An 18291-nucleotide genomic window follows, 5' to 3' on the forward strand; every position below is an offset into this window, starting at 1 on the left:
ACACACATTTCATGTTTAAACGATACTTTTTCATCCTTAGAACTGTCAAATTTAATGCTGTTATAAAGATTGCTAAAGCCTTCGATTTCACCTCCCCTTAGACCATTGTCAAATTACAACCAAAAAGGTTAATACATATGATGTTTTATATCATGTGTTTCCCTTTTAACATTGTAAACTAGTTTCTCATTTTTTATTAAAATAAGACCACCTTTAGTATGAATACAGATTTCAGCTATTGCATGGATCATGCCAATAATATTTTACCAAAAAATGTAAAAGAAATAATTAAAACATTTTGTTTACACATAAAATAGATATAGTTTTTATATCTTTATAGTAACTTAAGTTTATTGTTCAAATGTCTATTATCAAGCCTGTGACTTACAAGCATCTGCCTGAGACTGATTCTAAGATCTGACTCATTAAACTCATATGGGATATTCCATCCAAGTGGTCCAAATTTACGTCTTTCCTGCACCATACCATGGAAGAAACACAGTCCCATCAACATCTTGTGGAAACGATGAGGCTGAAAAATGAAAGAAAAAAAGTTAATATGTATCCATATCTATAAAACTATTTCATTGCTGAAATACATTAACTCCCCAGACATTAGCAAAAATAATGTTGTTTTTTTCCTGTGCCACAAGTGTAGAGCCAGGCCAGTCTGCAAATTTAAACCTTGTTATTGAGCAGATAAGGATTTTCCACTAAGTGTTACCAAAATCAATAGGATTCATTGACTGGCCATGACCATTCTTCTTAGTATGAAGACAGCACAACTAAAAAGCCACTGTTGTGGCTAACAGATAGACAGACACAAAGATGGAAGGACAAGCACCACACCATAATACAACTAACGTTGTCTTCTGGCTCATAATGGAAAGCATAAAAAGTGCATTTTATACCATTGAAAATAGCTTACCACTGATAAAGCTTCATTAAAGAAAACAAATTATGATGTGTGGTTATAAAAACTTACATACACAGATAATTAATTGATGAAACACTTACCTTGTTACACCCATTAAAGAAGTTAGGATCAGAGATGGGGTCATTGAGGAAAGATCTCAGCAGGTTGGATTTCAGTCCCTTAGGTGGTTCATTGGTCATTTTCACACCTTAAAAAATAGCAAATAAATATGTTTTAGATTTTTTTTTCTTAATGCTGGGCTGTTATAAATTGTTCATGGCCTTACAGGTTCAACTGTAGTTTATTACACTTATGAGTTAATAATTACAGTCTCTTTGCAAAGACCCTAAACCTTTAAAAATTAATTACCTTAAAGTAGACGGGTGTTTAATTTATACATTGTACATGCATTTTTTTTGCCATGTGCACTTAAACTTCAAAATATGAACTCACAGGAGTTTATATATATATATATATATATTATATATATATATATATATTATATATATATATATATGCAAGAAGTTAGATTACTATGTATTTAAGGTTTCTGGTATGTCATAAAATCAAATAAGCTACATGTATTTTATATATTTTCCTAACAAGATAAAGGGAAACAACCTTGATGTAAAATGAAGTTTGTATATTTTTTATACCATATAAGGGGAAACAACCCTTGATTGTCTGCTAGTATTTTTTTAACCAAACATCAATCTTGTCTAGATTAAAATATAATTATCTAATATTATTAAGACATGCCTTAAGACTTACAAACAACACATTTTGAGACAAATATCTTACATTAATAGCCTTACTTATCACAATATACTCTTTGCAACAATATACAACTGTTGTTTCTTATATGATTTCTCACATACCATCAACATTATAACCCTTACAAAATATAAGATCAGGAAAAAACATTTACTTTTGATTTAATAAATTGTTTTGTACAAGCTTGCCCCACACAAAGCAGATGCTGATGGGTATCCTGTCATTAGTACAGTCACAAAGGTCAAATGTCATAATAAATACTCTAGCTGCTTACTTTATCCACAGGTAAACGTTGCGTGGCCATGACTTACACTATACCCCCGTTCCCCCTCTACAACCCAAAACCCTAAAAAAAAAATTATAAAAAAAAAAAAAAATTTATGACTAATATATTATAAAGGTATTTTACTCTACTTTCATTTTGCATAGAAATATCACTAGCATCTCAATTATCAGCGCATATATTCATCAATTTTTCACCAATCTTAACAATCTTGGTCTCAAATCTTAGATAAATAAATACTCTTTAAGAAAACAACACTGGCACCTTCGCTGATTATACGTAGCAAGAAATATCCAAGCCCAAACTGTCAACAAATGAAACTCGGAAGAGATCTGATTGCACCGTTTCGGTAAAACTCTCACGAGTAAAACACACTAAATTCACCGTGAAAGAATATTTCTTTGTATTGCGTATTTAAATATGATAAAATTAAGTTATTATTTATAATAATTGTTCAATCAAAGCATCTTATGAAACTATAACGCACCTTTTTTCCTATATGTCAAATTCTCATTCCAAATGAAAGTAAAATGGGCCTGCAGATTGTTTTCAAATGGAGTATTTCATTGGTCACAGGAAAACCTCGGACCAATGAAAATACTTAAAGGGTAACAACTCTGCTGTGCCAATTTACTTTCATTTTGGATTGAGAATTTGACATGTAGGAAAAAAGGTGCGTTATAGTTTCATATGATGCTTTGATTGAACAATTATTACAAATAATAACTTAATTTTATCATATTTAAATACGCAATACAAAGAAATATTCTTTCACGGTGAATTTAGTGTGTTTTACTCGTGAGAGTTTTACCGAAACGGTGCAATCAGATCTCTTCCGAGTTTCATTTGTTGACAGTTTGGCTTGGATATTTCTTGCTACGTATAATCAGCGAAGGTGCCAGTGTTGTTTTCTTAAAGAGTATTTATTTATCTAAGATTTGAGACCAAGATTGTTAAGATTGGTGAAAAATTGATGAATATATGCGCTGATAATTGAGATGCTAGTGATATTTCTATGCAAAATGAAAGTAGAGTAAAATACATTTATAATATTTTAGTCATAAAATTTTTTTTTTTTTCATAATTTTTTTTTTTAGGGTTTTGGGTTGTAGAGGGGGAACGGGGGTATAGTGTAAGTCATGGCCACGCAACGTTTACCTGTGACTTTATCTATCTGTCATTTTACAATAGAATTCTATTCTATGTGTATACAACATAAATTAATGACAATGTTGAACAATATAAAAGTTAATTTTCTAGAAACACAAGCATATTGTATAAAACCAACTTTTGGTTATATTGTTGCTAACAACTACTTGAAATCTTGAAAATGCATATTATTTCCTCCAACTTTAAAATATCTAATAGCCTAATAGCAAGACAAGATTCGCCTGATGACAAGCACATGTTTTACAAAAAGCAGTGCTGCTCTTGCATTGAGAGAATGACCAAATTATTACATTGCACAATGCCTAGTTGAACTGTTTCAAAGAAATGCCATGCCTTTTGTTTCATACAATATTATAAAACTAGAAACACATTAATTTTTTCATATCATATGGCAACTTATTCCTTGACACAGCTCAAAATATTCTAAATCAACAACAAATAATGTGCAGATAGAACATACTAAGTTCTGTAGCATTCCAAGTAAAAGATTTGATAGAAAACAAGATGAATAAATCAAACTAATATGATATAATTGAAAACCCATAAAAAGATGGATTTGTTTAACCCTTAAACTTGAATTTATTGAATGGACTTGTCCAGTTTCCATTTTTGGAACAGTCCATTATTAATTTTGGTAATAAGATGAAAATTTAAAGTTAGTCAGTCAACAGTATATAGCCTGGTCACACTGCATGGATGTGCAGTCTGGCCTGGCTCTATACTTGTGGCAAAGACCACTAACTTTCAGTTCTTGCAGGTTAAAAGTTAAATTAACTGGATGAACTAATCACAGTTGCTGGAAGTAATATCCTTTTCAAAAACTGAATGTATTTAAAATATCCATTAGCAATCCAAATCACTTTAATGTTCTTTCTTTACCATTTTGAAATAAAATTACTGTCAACTTAGCTAACTTAAACCATTTTTCAAAATATATCAAAACATTATAAGAAATTTATCAATCTGATCATATAAATGGTCATGTAGTACCTAAGCTCATTTTTTTGTTAGATAAATATGAATTTATATACAGTTCATCACCACTAGAAAAGTTAGAATCTTTTGTAAAGTGTCACATGTTTTATGGGGATTAAACCTACCGTTCTGCAGGATAGAGACCGGGAACTGGTCAGACGGGTAACTGGTAAGCCAGAGCCTGAACTTCTCATTGGTCTCTTCAGGCCGTATAACCTCCTCACAGATTTTCTCAAGTTTCGGCATCCAGCTGGTTGCCAAGTGACAGTTCTGTAGTACAACCCATGTACCATCCTTGATAGCCTTCTCTATCATCTTAGCTGCTATAGGTCCCTGTTATATATCATATCAATTCATTATTCTTGTTTAATGAAGTAAACAATTAAGAAAGCTAACAATATATCACATATATACTTAAAACGTCAAAAATGCTATATAATGTCAATTAAATGCATGACCTCAGCTTCACTCTTTTATTTCATCAATATTCTTTATCACAGTGAAAGTTAGAATTTTATAACAACACTATTTTTGTTATTATTTGATTTATGACATGTTCCATCTTCATACAAACATTTTAAGTCTCCCAGTCTGAAGTCCTTGTAATAAAAAAATTACAAACCTGATCATTAATTTGGGATTCAGATAGAACTACACATGTAATTGGATAGCTGACTTATTAAATTTTGTCATTTGTTAGGAAAAAACAAAGAATTATCTAATAGCAAAGGGACATAATAAATTATTTACTAATACTATGCTGAAAAGTTTACCTGTCCCTGTCCAAGAGAAATTGTCTGAACTTCTCCCTTTGCTTGACTGAAACCCCTGTCTTCAGCAAACTTCAACAGAGCAGCCATGGGATCTGCACCTGGAGAGAGCACAAAGATCAGTGGAGCACAGCAATTTGAGTCTACGAATGATCCAGCTAGATCAAATGTTGGTGGTTCTATGTAGGTCTGACCTAGATTGTTGATGATAAAGTCCTGTACAGCTGGTACCATCTTGTCTGGTCGGAAACAACGAAGTATGACCATCTTGTCCATGCCTTGTAGAACATCAAATGGGCTAGGGTATTTTTCTGTATGTGGTGTGGGGGAGTCATACATTTTCTTCCATTCTTTAATATTGTCACTGACATCTGCAATATAAAAGTGACAATAAGAATGGTATATCTGAACATAAACAAACCATCATTATTGAAATGTACCACATGAAATTGGTGGGCAAGTGTCCATATATATGAACAAGATAAATATGTACTACATAAAATTGGTGGACAAGATTCCAGGATAAAATAATTTATAAATAACTATAGAATGGAAGTCAAATAAAAAACAATATTAAAATAAGTACTGATAAAAAAAAGTATCATACGATTATAGAATCCTTTGAGTGCTGGTAAATTTGATGCTCTCACAGTTTCACCCCAAGACTTGTCACTGAACCATTCAGGGGCAGGATTAGGGTGGGGATTATCTAAAGCCACGCCTCCTGTCAGTAAAAATCTCCAGACATCTTCATCTACTCTTCCTCTATAAGTGACAAAAACAACAAATATTAAAACATTTGAGAAAAAAAAAGAAATCTTTAAAGACATGAAGGTGGGGAATACTAGCTATTCCTTCCACTTTTCTTTGAATAAACAGAAACATGAGAAAACAAAATATGTGTAAATTAAAATGCTATTTCAGAATTCATTTTTTAATTTTTTTTATGTACTATCTTTAATGCTCAAAAGATATGTTCGTATCATGCAAAACAAGTTAAAGAAAAAAAAATAAGAAAGTAAAACGTAAAAAAGTAAGATATCACTTATGATTTATGACTGATTTTTCTTATTTCTATCTCAAAATAATTTAATCTAGAAACAAGCTTTAACTTCTTCAGCAAACTCCTCACCATGTCTACTAAATGATAAAATAAAACAAGAGCACCATATGCAGTGTTAACGCTCATCTGTTAAAAATTCCAAGTTAAAAAGGGGCATAACTCCAAAAATATTGCTTTCAGAATAATGCCCCTTATGCACAATGGCGATGACAGCAACAACGACGCCGCAGCAATCATAATAAATAGCTCAACTTTTTCTTTGAAACAGACAAGCTAAAAATAATCTTTAAAATAAAATATTCTATTAACATTCTACAAAATGAAAGACACAAAACTAGCAGTACTCACTTCTAAAATCAAAAAGTAAACAATCATTTTCCTGTCCTACAAAAACTTACCAGTCATTTTGTAGGACATAATACCATCATTAAAATATTACACTTCTAATTAATTATCTTCATTGTATAAAAAAGATGTCTCCAATCAAATAACTACTCATGTTCCTACTAAAGTTTCTAATTGTGCTTCAAACAAGTTTATTTCTGTCAGCTAGTTTCTACATTTCAGATAATTAAGTATTCAACCATTACCCTGCTGAACTTCCTGACTGGACAAGTTCAGCTTCCATTTTAAGAAAGTCATCCATTTTAAAGATAACACAAGGAAAATTTAAAACTTAGCCAAGTTAGATAGATTAGGGTCTATGAAGGTAACAAATTACTTGTAGCTTCAGTTTCAGCATTGTAAGGTTAACATGTATACCAGGAAGCAGTTTATGAGGAATGAAATGATATTTCAGGAAAGCAAGGATGAATCTGATTTATATTTTATCCTACATTACAGAATTACATATATTCAGTTTTTGATCTTGAGATATTGATATATAGTTAACCTCACAAAAGTTGAAATGAAAAATAGACAATATTCTTACTAAAAAAATCAATATGTATTTTTTTGTATTTTTTTAATACTTAATTGAACAACAAATGATTGAAATGAAACATCATCAAGAGTTCTATAAAACATCTATGTCAATTCAGAGAATTATGAATAACTATTAAGAAAACTAATATATAAGAGTAAAATTGCCAGGGGAAAAAGGGAAACTTTACAGTATAAATGTACTGTTTTTGCACTGTCTTTCAATAGAGAGCATTCTTTGAGTTTAGAGCTTAACAGCAGTGGGGTACATGTGTTTATAGAGGGTCTATCAATTCTTTCAAGCATAGCATAGCAAATGGTAAGAAGAAAACTAGCATATCACTCTCATATGATTCAAGGTTATAAACCTGAAATTGAAAACCATTCTCCTAACAGTATCCATATGATACCATTGTTTAATTTCAAATCTATTTGACAAAAAAACTACACGGATGCTAAAGATTGAGAATGGTCTTCGTTCAACAGTTTTGTCACCTTAGTGCAGTAATCAGTTATCTTCTTATATAATTTAATAGGAGTTTTCCAGTTACTGCACTGAGGTGACAAGTTGTGTAACCTTGAATAAAAACCTTTAAAACTAGATTATCATAGGATATGTTGTGTTGGCACCATGTTGGAAGCTAGGCTGTAATTATCTAGGAGTCTAGAGTACAGAATGTTATATTTCTAAATTCATCTAGATTACAGTAATTATTACATTATGTATGTTAACTTACGCTGCAGGGTTAAATCTATGTTAGAAATTGAAAACAGTGAATGTTAAGATATAGTCATGAAAATTGGTCTATGTCTTTTAACATAAAAATTTCTTTGTATCCTTAAGTTTTGTATTTCAACATAGCGAATTTAATGGTGGTTATTTAATAAAATGCCAATATCTTCACATCAAAGTTGTAGCTAAAGGTTATGGTAAAAGACATAAAACCATTATTTTAGTTTGTCCAAAAAGCAACACACAAAACACTCAAAACCTTCACAATTTACAAAAAATCTTTTTGCATGTGAAAAAAAAGAAGAAAAGTAGGAGAAATTCTTGTCCAAAAACTGACATTTCCAAAACCAAACAGAAATATATAGCAATAAAACTGTGCATGAGCACATCACAAAAAAAATCACCATACTCGTACCGTTTTGAATTAAGTCTATAAAAAAATATTAAAAGGTCAAAGGTTAAAACGAGACCATTGAGCGTACCCTGGTGCAGTACGGTGTAGACTGAGTACTCACCCTCGGCTTATTGCTCTATGTCAGAAAATATGTTGGTAATGAATTCTATACATGTGAAATTATTAATATTAGCAAGTGAAAAATCATGTCTACCAAAAGAATCAAAGCAAATTGACACTCTTTCATAACCAGGGCTTTCATAATTCTGTCTCTGTTGGTTTATGACAGATTTCATAATATATTACTTTTAACAGTTATTCGTTCTGAATTTATGCTATGAAATGTTCTGCTTTCATGCTAGATATGCCCATTATAAATTTAAGGAATCCATTATAAATTTAAGGATTCCATTATATATCTAAGGAATCCAATTATAAACTTAAGGAATCTGTTATAAATTTAAGGAATTTCAAAATGCTGAATGGATGAGATTGGTTGACTGACTCTATACTAGTAGAACCACATTGTAGCTGTCCTATTGCAACTAAGCAGAGGGTAAATATTGCTTTGATTCTTTGGTTGATTGAGCTTTGTTACATTAATATTGTGAACTTTATCAAAAACAACAGCAAACATTAATGCCTTTAGGCAAACATGATTAAAGTTTTAAGTCCTATACTAACACTGTGAAGCTAAGAATTATAGAATTGTACAAAGCCTGTGAAATTTGTTAAGTTATTACACAGCATAAAATGTTACTTAATTAACATTAGTTGTCATTTGGTCAAACGAAATGGCATGTTAAAACAGAATGCACAAATAAATTTACTTGTTATCCAAACAACTTTAGAATATAGAACAGCAGAGTTCATACACTACCTCTAGAATTATGTCAGATTCATGCAATTAGTGGTTATAAGTTATTTATAGTGAGGTAATTTTTAAAGTGAAAATTTTAAAACTGTTAACTTTAAACACATCCACGACATCATCAGTATGTGAAGCTATTGTATTTAGTTTATACAGAATTCATTTTAGTTAGCTATAAGCTTAAAGACACAGTCTCGGATATGTTCCTGAAAAACCAGTACAAAGAAATGCATGTAACATTTCTTGTTCACATGTCCCAAACAGGGTTTTAGCCCTTATCGCAAGCAATCCTTAAATTGCTTATCAAATATGTTGACCACTCAGTCATGCCATCACTTTAAATATTGCATGTATACTTTTTATTCACCTATATTCAGTTACAATAGATTCACATTGATGTTGTCATTTGTTAAGAGATAAGGAAACTGTAGACTTACTGTCCCTTCAAGATGTTCACACAGAGAATGAAGGAGAAGAGAAGTTTATCTTTCTCAAACAAAGATCGGCACACATTCCTGTATATACTGTTGGTAAAATGATCATTCAAGTTGAATATTCTCTCTTCTAATTCATCAGAAGGCTGGCTGTTCATGATTGACTGAAAACAACAACAACAGTTTACAGGTTGGCATTCTGGTGTCTGGTGTTCTACTTTTAGATTTGCTAGAGCAGGGATACATCATAAAACTAAAGAAGCTATACAAAAGCATTTATGTTTCAACAAAACTTGAAGGTTAACTTAAATCTAGATCTATTGTTTACGGTAAACTTATTTTCATGCATATTGCTGATCTATGATAAAAGTAATGATCACTACATTCTATACTGGCCTCTTTGTGAATTATTAACTGGACACAAAATGAAGTATATATAAAGTTAAAGTAGGTATACATCTGAGTATATAACATGACTGTCCGTATGACAGTATACTTGACTATTCTCAGTGCTTGATAGAATTTTCTAAGATCAAAAGGGCCATACTTCAGTCAAAATCCATGTTAGAGTTAAAGTCCTTAGAAAGTGACCTCATAATAGCTCTCAAATGTGTGTGTGAAGTTTCAGCCCATTCCTATCTTTAGTTTTGAAGATACCAACTTGCATGCAAAATTAACCAAAGTGCAACGGTAAAGCCGTGAAGAGTAAAAAATATCTCCCTATGCTTTGAATAGAGAAGTAAAAAAATGTATTTAAGCATGATATACCTGCAGGTAAAGGTTTATAAACCAGGTAAGGGAGTACTGGTACATAGGTTCAATGTTAGCAAGATCTGAGATACAGAAGAATAGAATGGACGAGTGTACAGCGACGGGCTTGTAACCGTTTCTTGTCTCGTCAATCATCTGCTCCGTCTGCTCGCTATTTCCTGTTTAGCTGCAATCTCCTGAGACAGAACCTTTGAAGATGACAGAATCTTGATGGCCGTCTCATCTTCTAGAATATTACCCTAAAAATGAAATAGGACAAATGATTAAATTGTACAAAAAAACATTTTCAAAACTTGCAAAAGGCAATTACTAGTACATGCATATAACAACAGTAACATAGAGTTAACCTTGTTTTTGATTTCGAAACGACAAGTCAAATGATGTAGGCAGTTTCATAAAAATCTGTTCCAGTATCATATAAGGCCTGTTGGTAATTAATGCATTGAGCTAAAAATTCCTACAAACTGATTAACCAAAGTTTCTTTCTTTAAGTTAGTCATACATGTGTGTATTGTCAAAAAGCTAAACACTTTCTTTAATGGTATAGGTTTTATAGAAGTATAATGTACTATGAGTAGACTATATTATATTGATGTAGCTACCTGTGATGAAGACAAAACTTCGAGAATTTTATCTTCAATTTCCTTCAGTTGTTTCTGGTTAGCAGCACTCTCGAGGATCAACTCATTTTTCTTCTCTTCAAGCTCTGGCTTCTCCTTGGCAGCCACAATACCCAACAACTGATCCTCCAGACCTTGTGGTGTAATCATGAAGTTTACCAGACACACCTGAACACAGTAAATTTAGGTGATTAAAATTCTGTATAAATAGTTAAAGGTTTTTATCTAAAGACCATAACATTCTATTTTCTGTATCTAATAATGACTTTGTAGTTGACAGTATAACTGTACAACTAATAAGCTTTAATTGCCTTACAGACAAAAGTTTTGTTCTAAAATTTATAGCCTCATATATATAGCATAAAACCTTTTTGTAAATTCAATACTGTTATCAGATGCTATGAAACACAATGTAGCTACAGCAGAAAATAAATTTGGTGCAAAAAAAAAATTTACACCTGAAATGTTAAATATATATGAGAGTCAAATTTTGTTTTAAAGTTTTACCTTAACAGCAACTTCAGGTAGATAATGAGGGTTCCTCAATCTTGTTGTTATGTATAGCCTGAAATCTGGTGAGTATTCAATAACATTATCACCAAGTTTGATATAGTCCACACCTTGTTGTCTGAATGTTAATTTCTGCAAGACTGGTTCCAGGATTGGGTCAAGCTCCTCTGCTACATTTTCTATCAGAACTGGGGAACCAAACTGGATAGCATTTTCTAAAGATCTTAGATAATTTGCATCAGAAAGTTTCAATACACCAAGTTTGTTTTGACGCTCCAGATTTTTGACCCATTTATTGGCTTGTCCTTGAGGATCTATCATAAGTGGCCATCTACGAGAGTTGTATACAACTATACCATTGTCTATACTGAAATTATCTACTGGTAAACCTGCTATGTTCCAGGCACGAATTTTGACTGGGTCACCAAGAGTTTGATTCAGTGAGAATACTTTAGAGCATGGAATTTCTTTCTTCTTACACTCTCCCAACCAATCAGCAGTAACATCCTGAAATAAGAAAGGGAGACAAACACTTTAAAGTAATTAACTTCCTCTTCTTGGTAATTTTAAAATACTGATAGCAAGTTTGCAAATTTTCCTCTTACTTTTAAAATCACCTATGATTTTACTACATTAATATAAGCTCTGAAACAAACAATATCAGAAGTTTTGTGTAAAAGAAAAGAACATCAACTTACATTTCTGAAATCGACAGTAAATGCTCCAAGGTAGGCTACAACACCAGATGAGAGTAACACATCACCAGTGATATTTGTATACTGTTCTCCCAGGGTCTTTGCTGCCTCTGTCCATCTGTCTTTCTCTCCACCTAATCCACCAATCAGTTTTTCAGCTCTGTCAAGTTTCTTTGAGCACAGATCAATGTTGTCCTCTAGTTCTTTCTTCTTCTTTGTCATTGTTTCAAACTCGTCATTCAATGCTTGCAATTTGTCTGCAACCTGAATATTTCAATATAAAGCAGATTGTGACTACATGTAGTTAAAAGCAAAAATAAAATCTTAAATTACTTTTGCGATACTATGGAATAAGTTAAAAGAATTTGTACTAATCATAAGTTTTTACCATTGACAATTACATGTATTTGTTGTTTTTATAAACAATTAAATATGTGCTTCCTAATTAACATACCTCCTTCAGCTGTGCACGTTTCTCATTCAGTTTGTCCATCTGAACTGCAAGCTCAGACTCGGCACCTGCCAACTTGATCTTCTTTGGTGCAACAACTTTAGCCACCTTGTCATAGATATCCATGGCTTTTACCCATCTACACAGACCCTCACAGGCAGTAGAGGCATTCTTGATAACAACTGGATCAAACTCAGGGTTTGGAATATATCTGTATAATAATCAAAGCTTGTTATGGTATACTATGTGTGACAACAGGTTCTTATTCTTCAGTAGATTTCTGAAGGTCTTTAATTTAAGCTTATCAAATACGACAAGAAGTTATGATTTAAAACTTCGTAGGAAGTACATTGATAATGTCAAATGGTAAGTTTTCCAGATTTCTGTATGCAAAGATGCCCAAGATGTCCAATTTTCTCTTTCATGCAGGGATAATGCCTGGCTAGAATCAATGACCATTTTAGGCTTACTGGATGGTTTCCTTGAAACTTAATTACTCAGACTAAACTGTACAATAGTAAATAAATATACTTCAATGTAAAAAGTCATTTCTCAATATAACTTACCTGTCACGGATTTTCTTAATTACAGCTGGTGCAATATTATCTTTATCATAGGCTTTCAATTTATCAAGGAACTTCATGTCTCCAAGGAACTTTTGAGATGGCCCCCAATAGTCTTCAACCATTTTACCAGAACCAGAGGGGTCAGGTTTCCTCTCTGGTTTAAATGCAAACATTACACATATAGACTCCATCACAAGTTTTACCACTGGTGGAGGATTCTGTGGAGTTAAAGAAAAAATTAGAATATTGCAGTTAAAACATTTTTCTAAAATAGATTTGTTCAAAAATCATTACATTTACAGAATGATTGTGATAAAACAAATAATTCTGTCTTGAACCCAAAAACTTAAAACAAACACAAAGTTTCTGAGATAAAATTAATTTCTATATTCAATAAAAATAACTAATTTTACCTTCATGGACTTGACTAGAGTGATATCAGCAGGTTTGAGAGTATTCAAAGCCTGAATGGCAGCCTCGAGGGCAGGGATGGCCTCGGCAAGGTCACTCTCACACTCGTCTTTGATGGCCTGAGCAGCTGCTGCAGCCTCATTAGCTATAGCTTCATCTGCTGCTACAACCTATATAACAACAAGTTATTCCTTATTCACAACTTCTGCAACAATTCTTTTTTCTTGTGTTTAAATATAATGAGATTTTTTTTGTGCAGGAAGACAAAAGATGCTTTTCCTTATAATTATTATCAGGCTTTGGATTTCTTTGAATTATGGACATGTAGCACAAAAAATCCAATCAACAATCAAAATTATCTAGATTAATCTCAGCACAGCGCTACCTTTATCAATTTAAAATTTACAGCTCCTGGTTCTGACATTTCAATATTATCTTTTTAAACTTTCTCTAATTCTTATTGTCTATCAAATATCTTCAACTGTGAAGAGCTGAATTATCTTAAATTAAAAAAAAAATCAAAAGTATAAATAAGATGATGTACCTCTTTTTTAGCTTCCACTTCTACAGTATCCTGTTCTATCTTGATCATAAGTTTCTCAGTTTCTGCTGATGTTTTAATCAATTCAGGCTGCAAGTCCCTTAACTCTTGCTGCATCACAGATACCTGCGAGGCTGCAAACTCAAGTTTCTCGAGACCGGTCAAATATCTGTTCCTCAGTAACATAATTGCATCACGTTTTATACCAAGCAGCTTTTTAAATGTTAGAATCAATTCTAAATAAGATGTTGGGGTAACATAGTTGTGACGACGGAGTAAATCAAAGAACCTGAAAATCAATAATTTTTTATTATTACTTTGTGAAATACTGTCATAAAAGTTAAAATTAAGTTAAATACACATTTCTTAACAAAAAGTTGTACCAAAGCTATATTAGTCATAAAATGAACTGCTTAGAAAATATCATTAAATTGCTACTGCACATAAAGTCAAGGAATACTAAAATTAAAGAGTCTGGTCAGGTTAAACAAAACTGCAGGCCGACCTGGCAGAATACTTGAGGCATGAGTAAATCATCATTTCCAGCCAAGATTATAAACTTAAAGAAAACTGCAATAACAGATAATAAAGTAGACTTACTTTTCAGAAAGCGAAAAGACACTCTCATGGAAAACTTTACACATGCTGACAACTCCAAGTCTTATATTATCTTCAAGTTCAACATCCTCAAGAAATTTGTTGGCAACCATTTCTAAAGCATCTGATGGCCATGTCTACAAAATATATCATAAAATAAATATCATTTAAAAATGTCATCTCATCTCTTTCTTAACCAATGTTACCACTGTCACATTTTCTTAATGTAAAATTAATTGTATGTTTTCATCTTGTCAAACAAAAATACAATAAATAATTGAAATAGTTCATCAAATTTTCTTGCATGATTTAATATTTGTTTTGTTGTGTTTAAAGTGTCACTCTGACTTTGTAAAGGTCATATGGTGTCTTTCCAGCTTTACTGGTAAAGGAAGACTTCAGATGCCTTTTTGTGCATTACTGCAGGCACAAACCAGCATCAAAATTAAACCACTGATTTTCTGTAAGCTAGCGGGATAGCTTCCTCACATCAAAGAACCCAAAGTCTCTGATGGATTTTGTTTCCTATGTCTTGTGGATTTTGCAGTTTTTAGTGAGCAACCTTATCCACTAGGCAACAGATTAAAATCTTCATTAAATAAAAAAAACATAATTACCTGGAACCAATCTATGGTACAGCAATTAATTAGTGAAGGAAACATTCTTAATCTGTTTCTAAATGCATCTCCAATAGGGCTCATAGCTAAAACAACATGGAGGTTCTGTCTTACACGATCTATGAAGAAGTTATACATTGCCAGGGGGGTAGCTTCCATCTTCTTACCCTGTTATAATAAATACAACAAAGAAATGTATAAGAAATTTGTCACCAGTACTGTCAATATTGCCGGATAGACTGTTCTATAGTGTTGTGTAAACACATGCAACTAGCTAGCTCTATTTCAGATCTATGAAAAGTAACAAAGTAGCAAGTGGAAATCACATCTCTATGATACTACTGGAAAAAGAAATACAATGTTATTTAAATACAAATCAATGAAAGATTTAAACAGGCTCTAGCCTAATGCAATGGTAAAAATTCTACAGTAGTGCAAAATAAATATCTAAGGATTATACCAAGTATAGCTATTAACTGTCTCTGTATTTGAAAAATATAATTTATTCTGAGAAACATTAATATATCATGCAAAAAAAAAAATCAACAACAACATAAAATGATCGTTTTATCATTCATGTGATAAAAATATTGGCCACTAAATCACAATGTGAAACAGTACAATAAGGTTATTACACACTTGACTTCATTTCAATATCAAGTGACTATGAATTACACCAGTAACTGATATTCACATTTTTTTCAAAAATGAAAGATAATATATCCATTTAAAGCACAAACATACATGTATAATATTCATTAAAACACTGCTGAACAATGACTTCCAAATAATAACTGTAGCTTTACAAACATATTCACAAATTCAAAGTACATTATAAAAGCATATCACTTTTATATAGTGAAAAAAGCTGTTCTCAAAAGATGCCATTACATTATGTCAAGAATTACTATAAATCGGTTATCCTAAAGTTTTCTTTCTATCATCCATTGATAAAATAATAAAAAAATTTAATTACTTTACTCTACATAATTACTTAGTATATTAACTTAATTAATTAATTTTTCAATGTAATGAAAAACAAATTTCAAAAGCTTTAGATATTTTAGTTTTGGAAGACAATGTAGAAATTCCAATATTTTTTAATGGCCCTTCAACTCGATCTCTACTTCAACCCTTAAAAAATGCACTAATCATCAAATCTTTTAGTTAATCAAGTAGGCAGAGTTTGACAGTAAATAACAATAATAGAAAGCAGCAGGATTGTACGGAGGTATCAAATCTTTAAAGAACAGCTTATAACAAGTTCAATCATGCAAAACATTACACGATGTGATATAAATCCATGTATATATATATATTGACAATATTGATTTCTCCATTTAATAATCACCCCAGCATAAAATTCACTCTCATAGGAGTAAATATTAGCTGCATCATTGGCAACTTGAGGGCTGGGTGTTCTTTGCCCTCCATCAGCTGACGATAATCTCCCACTCTCAGCACCCTCTTTCTTTTCATTCTTTTTTAACATAACAAATATAATGACTATGTTGATCATGTTATAGAATAAGAAATCAAATTTTTTAAGAAATTAAACATTATATGAAAAAAATACAAAACCCTTCAAACATTTCTTCTAAAGATTATGAGTAAAAGCTAGATAAATATACACAAAAATGAAATATCACTGATATTCAAGATTCAGTTACAATTCTATATAAAGTTACACTGACTTCTTATTCTCACTATTTGAAATTTTGACTTCTTATATATACTATTTCTTCACATGTTTAAAAACTATAGACTTTTATATCAGAAACATCAAAATTATTTCGTTTAAAAAAGAAATATGTATTTTTAAGACACAAAATGGTTTCACTGGAATATCCATTATGGGTATGAAATATGGGGTCTGTGAGGAGAGAAAAGGATGATGTTAACAATAATTAAACCAACCACTTTGGCCATATAAGCCTGAAAAAAGTTTACATATATCTATTGAAAACTAATCACTTATATACACTGATAAAACAATGGCATTTAATAAATTATGTTCATAGGCAAAATTCTAGACCATCAGGTTCTTATCATAGATCATATCAAACTTTCTAATACATGTATCATATAATTTACAGTGATAAATGCATGTATACTTAAAAATGTTTAACCACATTAGAATATATGAATTCATGAAAAGACTGTTCTTCTACTTCACAAATATATTTGAAATCAGCAAACACTGCTTCATAAACAAGATACAATTTTCTAGTTATAATTTCCATCTTATCTTATCTAAATCTTATAATAATTTAACTAAAATAACAAAACCACTTCCATACCTCTTGTCTAGCAACAGCCTGCATTTTCTCAGTAAGTTCAGCTTTTTCATCCTGGGCAAACAAGTTAGGTACATCTCCAGTATTTAAGATCATACTAATGTCCTCCATGAATGACTCATCTTTAATCTGGGTGTCAGTGAACAGGAAAACTGTGGGTTTACCTTCACTGCCTGTCTTTAAGAAAAGCTGCAAAGAAAAATTACAATAATATTACAGTTCTGATCAGTTGCACGGATTTCATACTTGTGACAAAGGAAAACAATTAGTGCCAACGGCATTTAAGTAATTAATACATGTCATAACTAACTGACCTTTTTAATATCTTCCCTCCATTCTGCTGCAGTATAATTTCTTGTAATCTCAATAACAAATAAGTCAAAATCAGCCATGAAAGCTGCAAGTTTAGCTGCACTCTGTCGACCACTGCCACCAATACCTACAAATATATACACTAGTCTTGTCAAAATATTCTCCAAAATGACAAAAATCATTTCTGCAGTTTATACATATTAACGTTTAAGCAAGAAAAGGAAATGAAAAGGACATTATCTGTCAAATGTTTGTTAAATAAACATGTATTTAGAGAAACCCATAAATTTTAGATACAATGAATTAAAGCTGCATGGTTCAGGATGACCCAAACTATTTTAAGAAAATCAAACTTGAAGAAAAATGAACTGCTATTTTAAGAAAAGTAAATAACCTTTGTACAAATATACAATAAATTGTATCAGAACAGTACTTACCAACAAGAAGTGCGTGACCATTGTCTTGTAGTAATACACGACATACACGGGAAATATGCTCAATAGCAAACTTAAACATAACCAGATGCATTGGGGCTTTACTGATCATATTATACTCATCAAGGAAACTGAAATATTCATCAATATTCTTATACATATTCA

General features: G+C 31.5%; 1 protein-coding gene across 1 annotated transcript in view; it reads right to left on the reverse strand.

Annotated features, from left to right (window-relative positions):
* Positions 1 to 18291, reverse strand: part of LOC132727879 (dynein axonemal heavy chain 3-like) — a 77732-nt gene that overhangs the window by 5293 nt on the left and 54148 nt on the right. The window contains 21 exon segments of the mRNA XM_060713468.1: positions 389 to 532; positions 1018 to 1124; positions 4244 to 4451; positions 4892 to 5259; positions 5496 to 5653; positions 7610 to 7624; positions 9308 to 9468; positions 10073 to 10227; positions 10230 to 10314; positions 10678 to 10863; positions 11203 to 11712; positions 11904 to 12164; positions 12355 to 12562; positions 12918 to 13135; positions 13331 to 13498; positions 13873 to 14158; positions 14470 to 14603; positions 15084 to 15251; positions 17384 to 17569; positions 17695 to 17819; positions 18130 to 18257. Coding sequence (XP_060569451.1) covers positions 389 to 532; positions 1018 to 1124; positions 4244 to 4451; positions 4892 to 5259; positions 5496 to 5653; positions 7610 to 7624; positions 9308 to 9468; positions 10073 to 10227; positions 10230 to 10314; positions 10678 to 10863; positions 11203 to 11712; positions 11904 to 12164; positions 12355 to 12562; positions 12918 to 13135; positions 13331 to 13498; positions 13873 to 14158; positions 14470 to 14603; positions 15084 to 15251; positions 17384 to 17569; positions 17695 to 17819; positions 18130 to 18257 — 3979 coding nt within the window.

The sequence above is a fragment of the Ruditapes philippinarum genome, unplaced genomic scaffold (genome assembly GCF_026571515.1).
Source record: "Ruditapes philippinarum isolate M1 unplaced genomic scaffold, ASM2657151v2 ctg84_1_1_1_1, whole genome shotgun sequence".
Classification (NCBI taxonomy): Eukaryota; Metazoa; Mollusca; class Bivalvia; order Venerida; family Veneridae; genus Ruditapes; species Ruditapes philippinarum.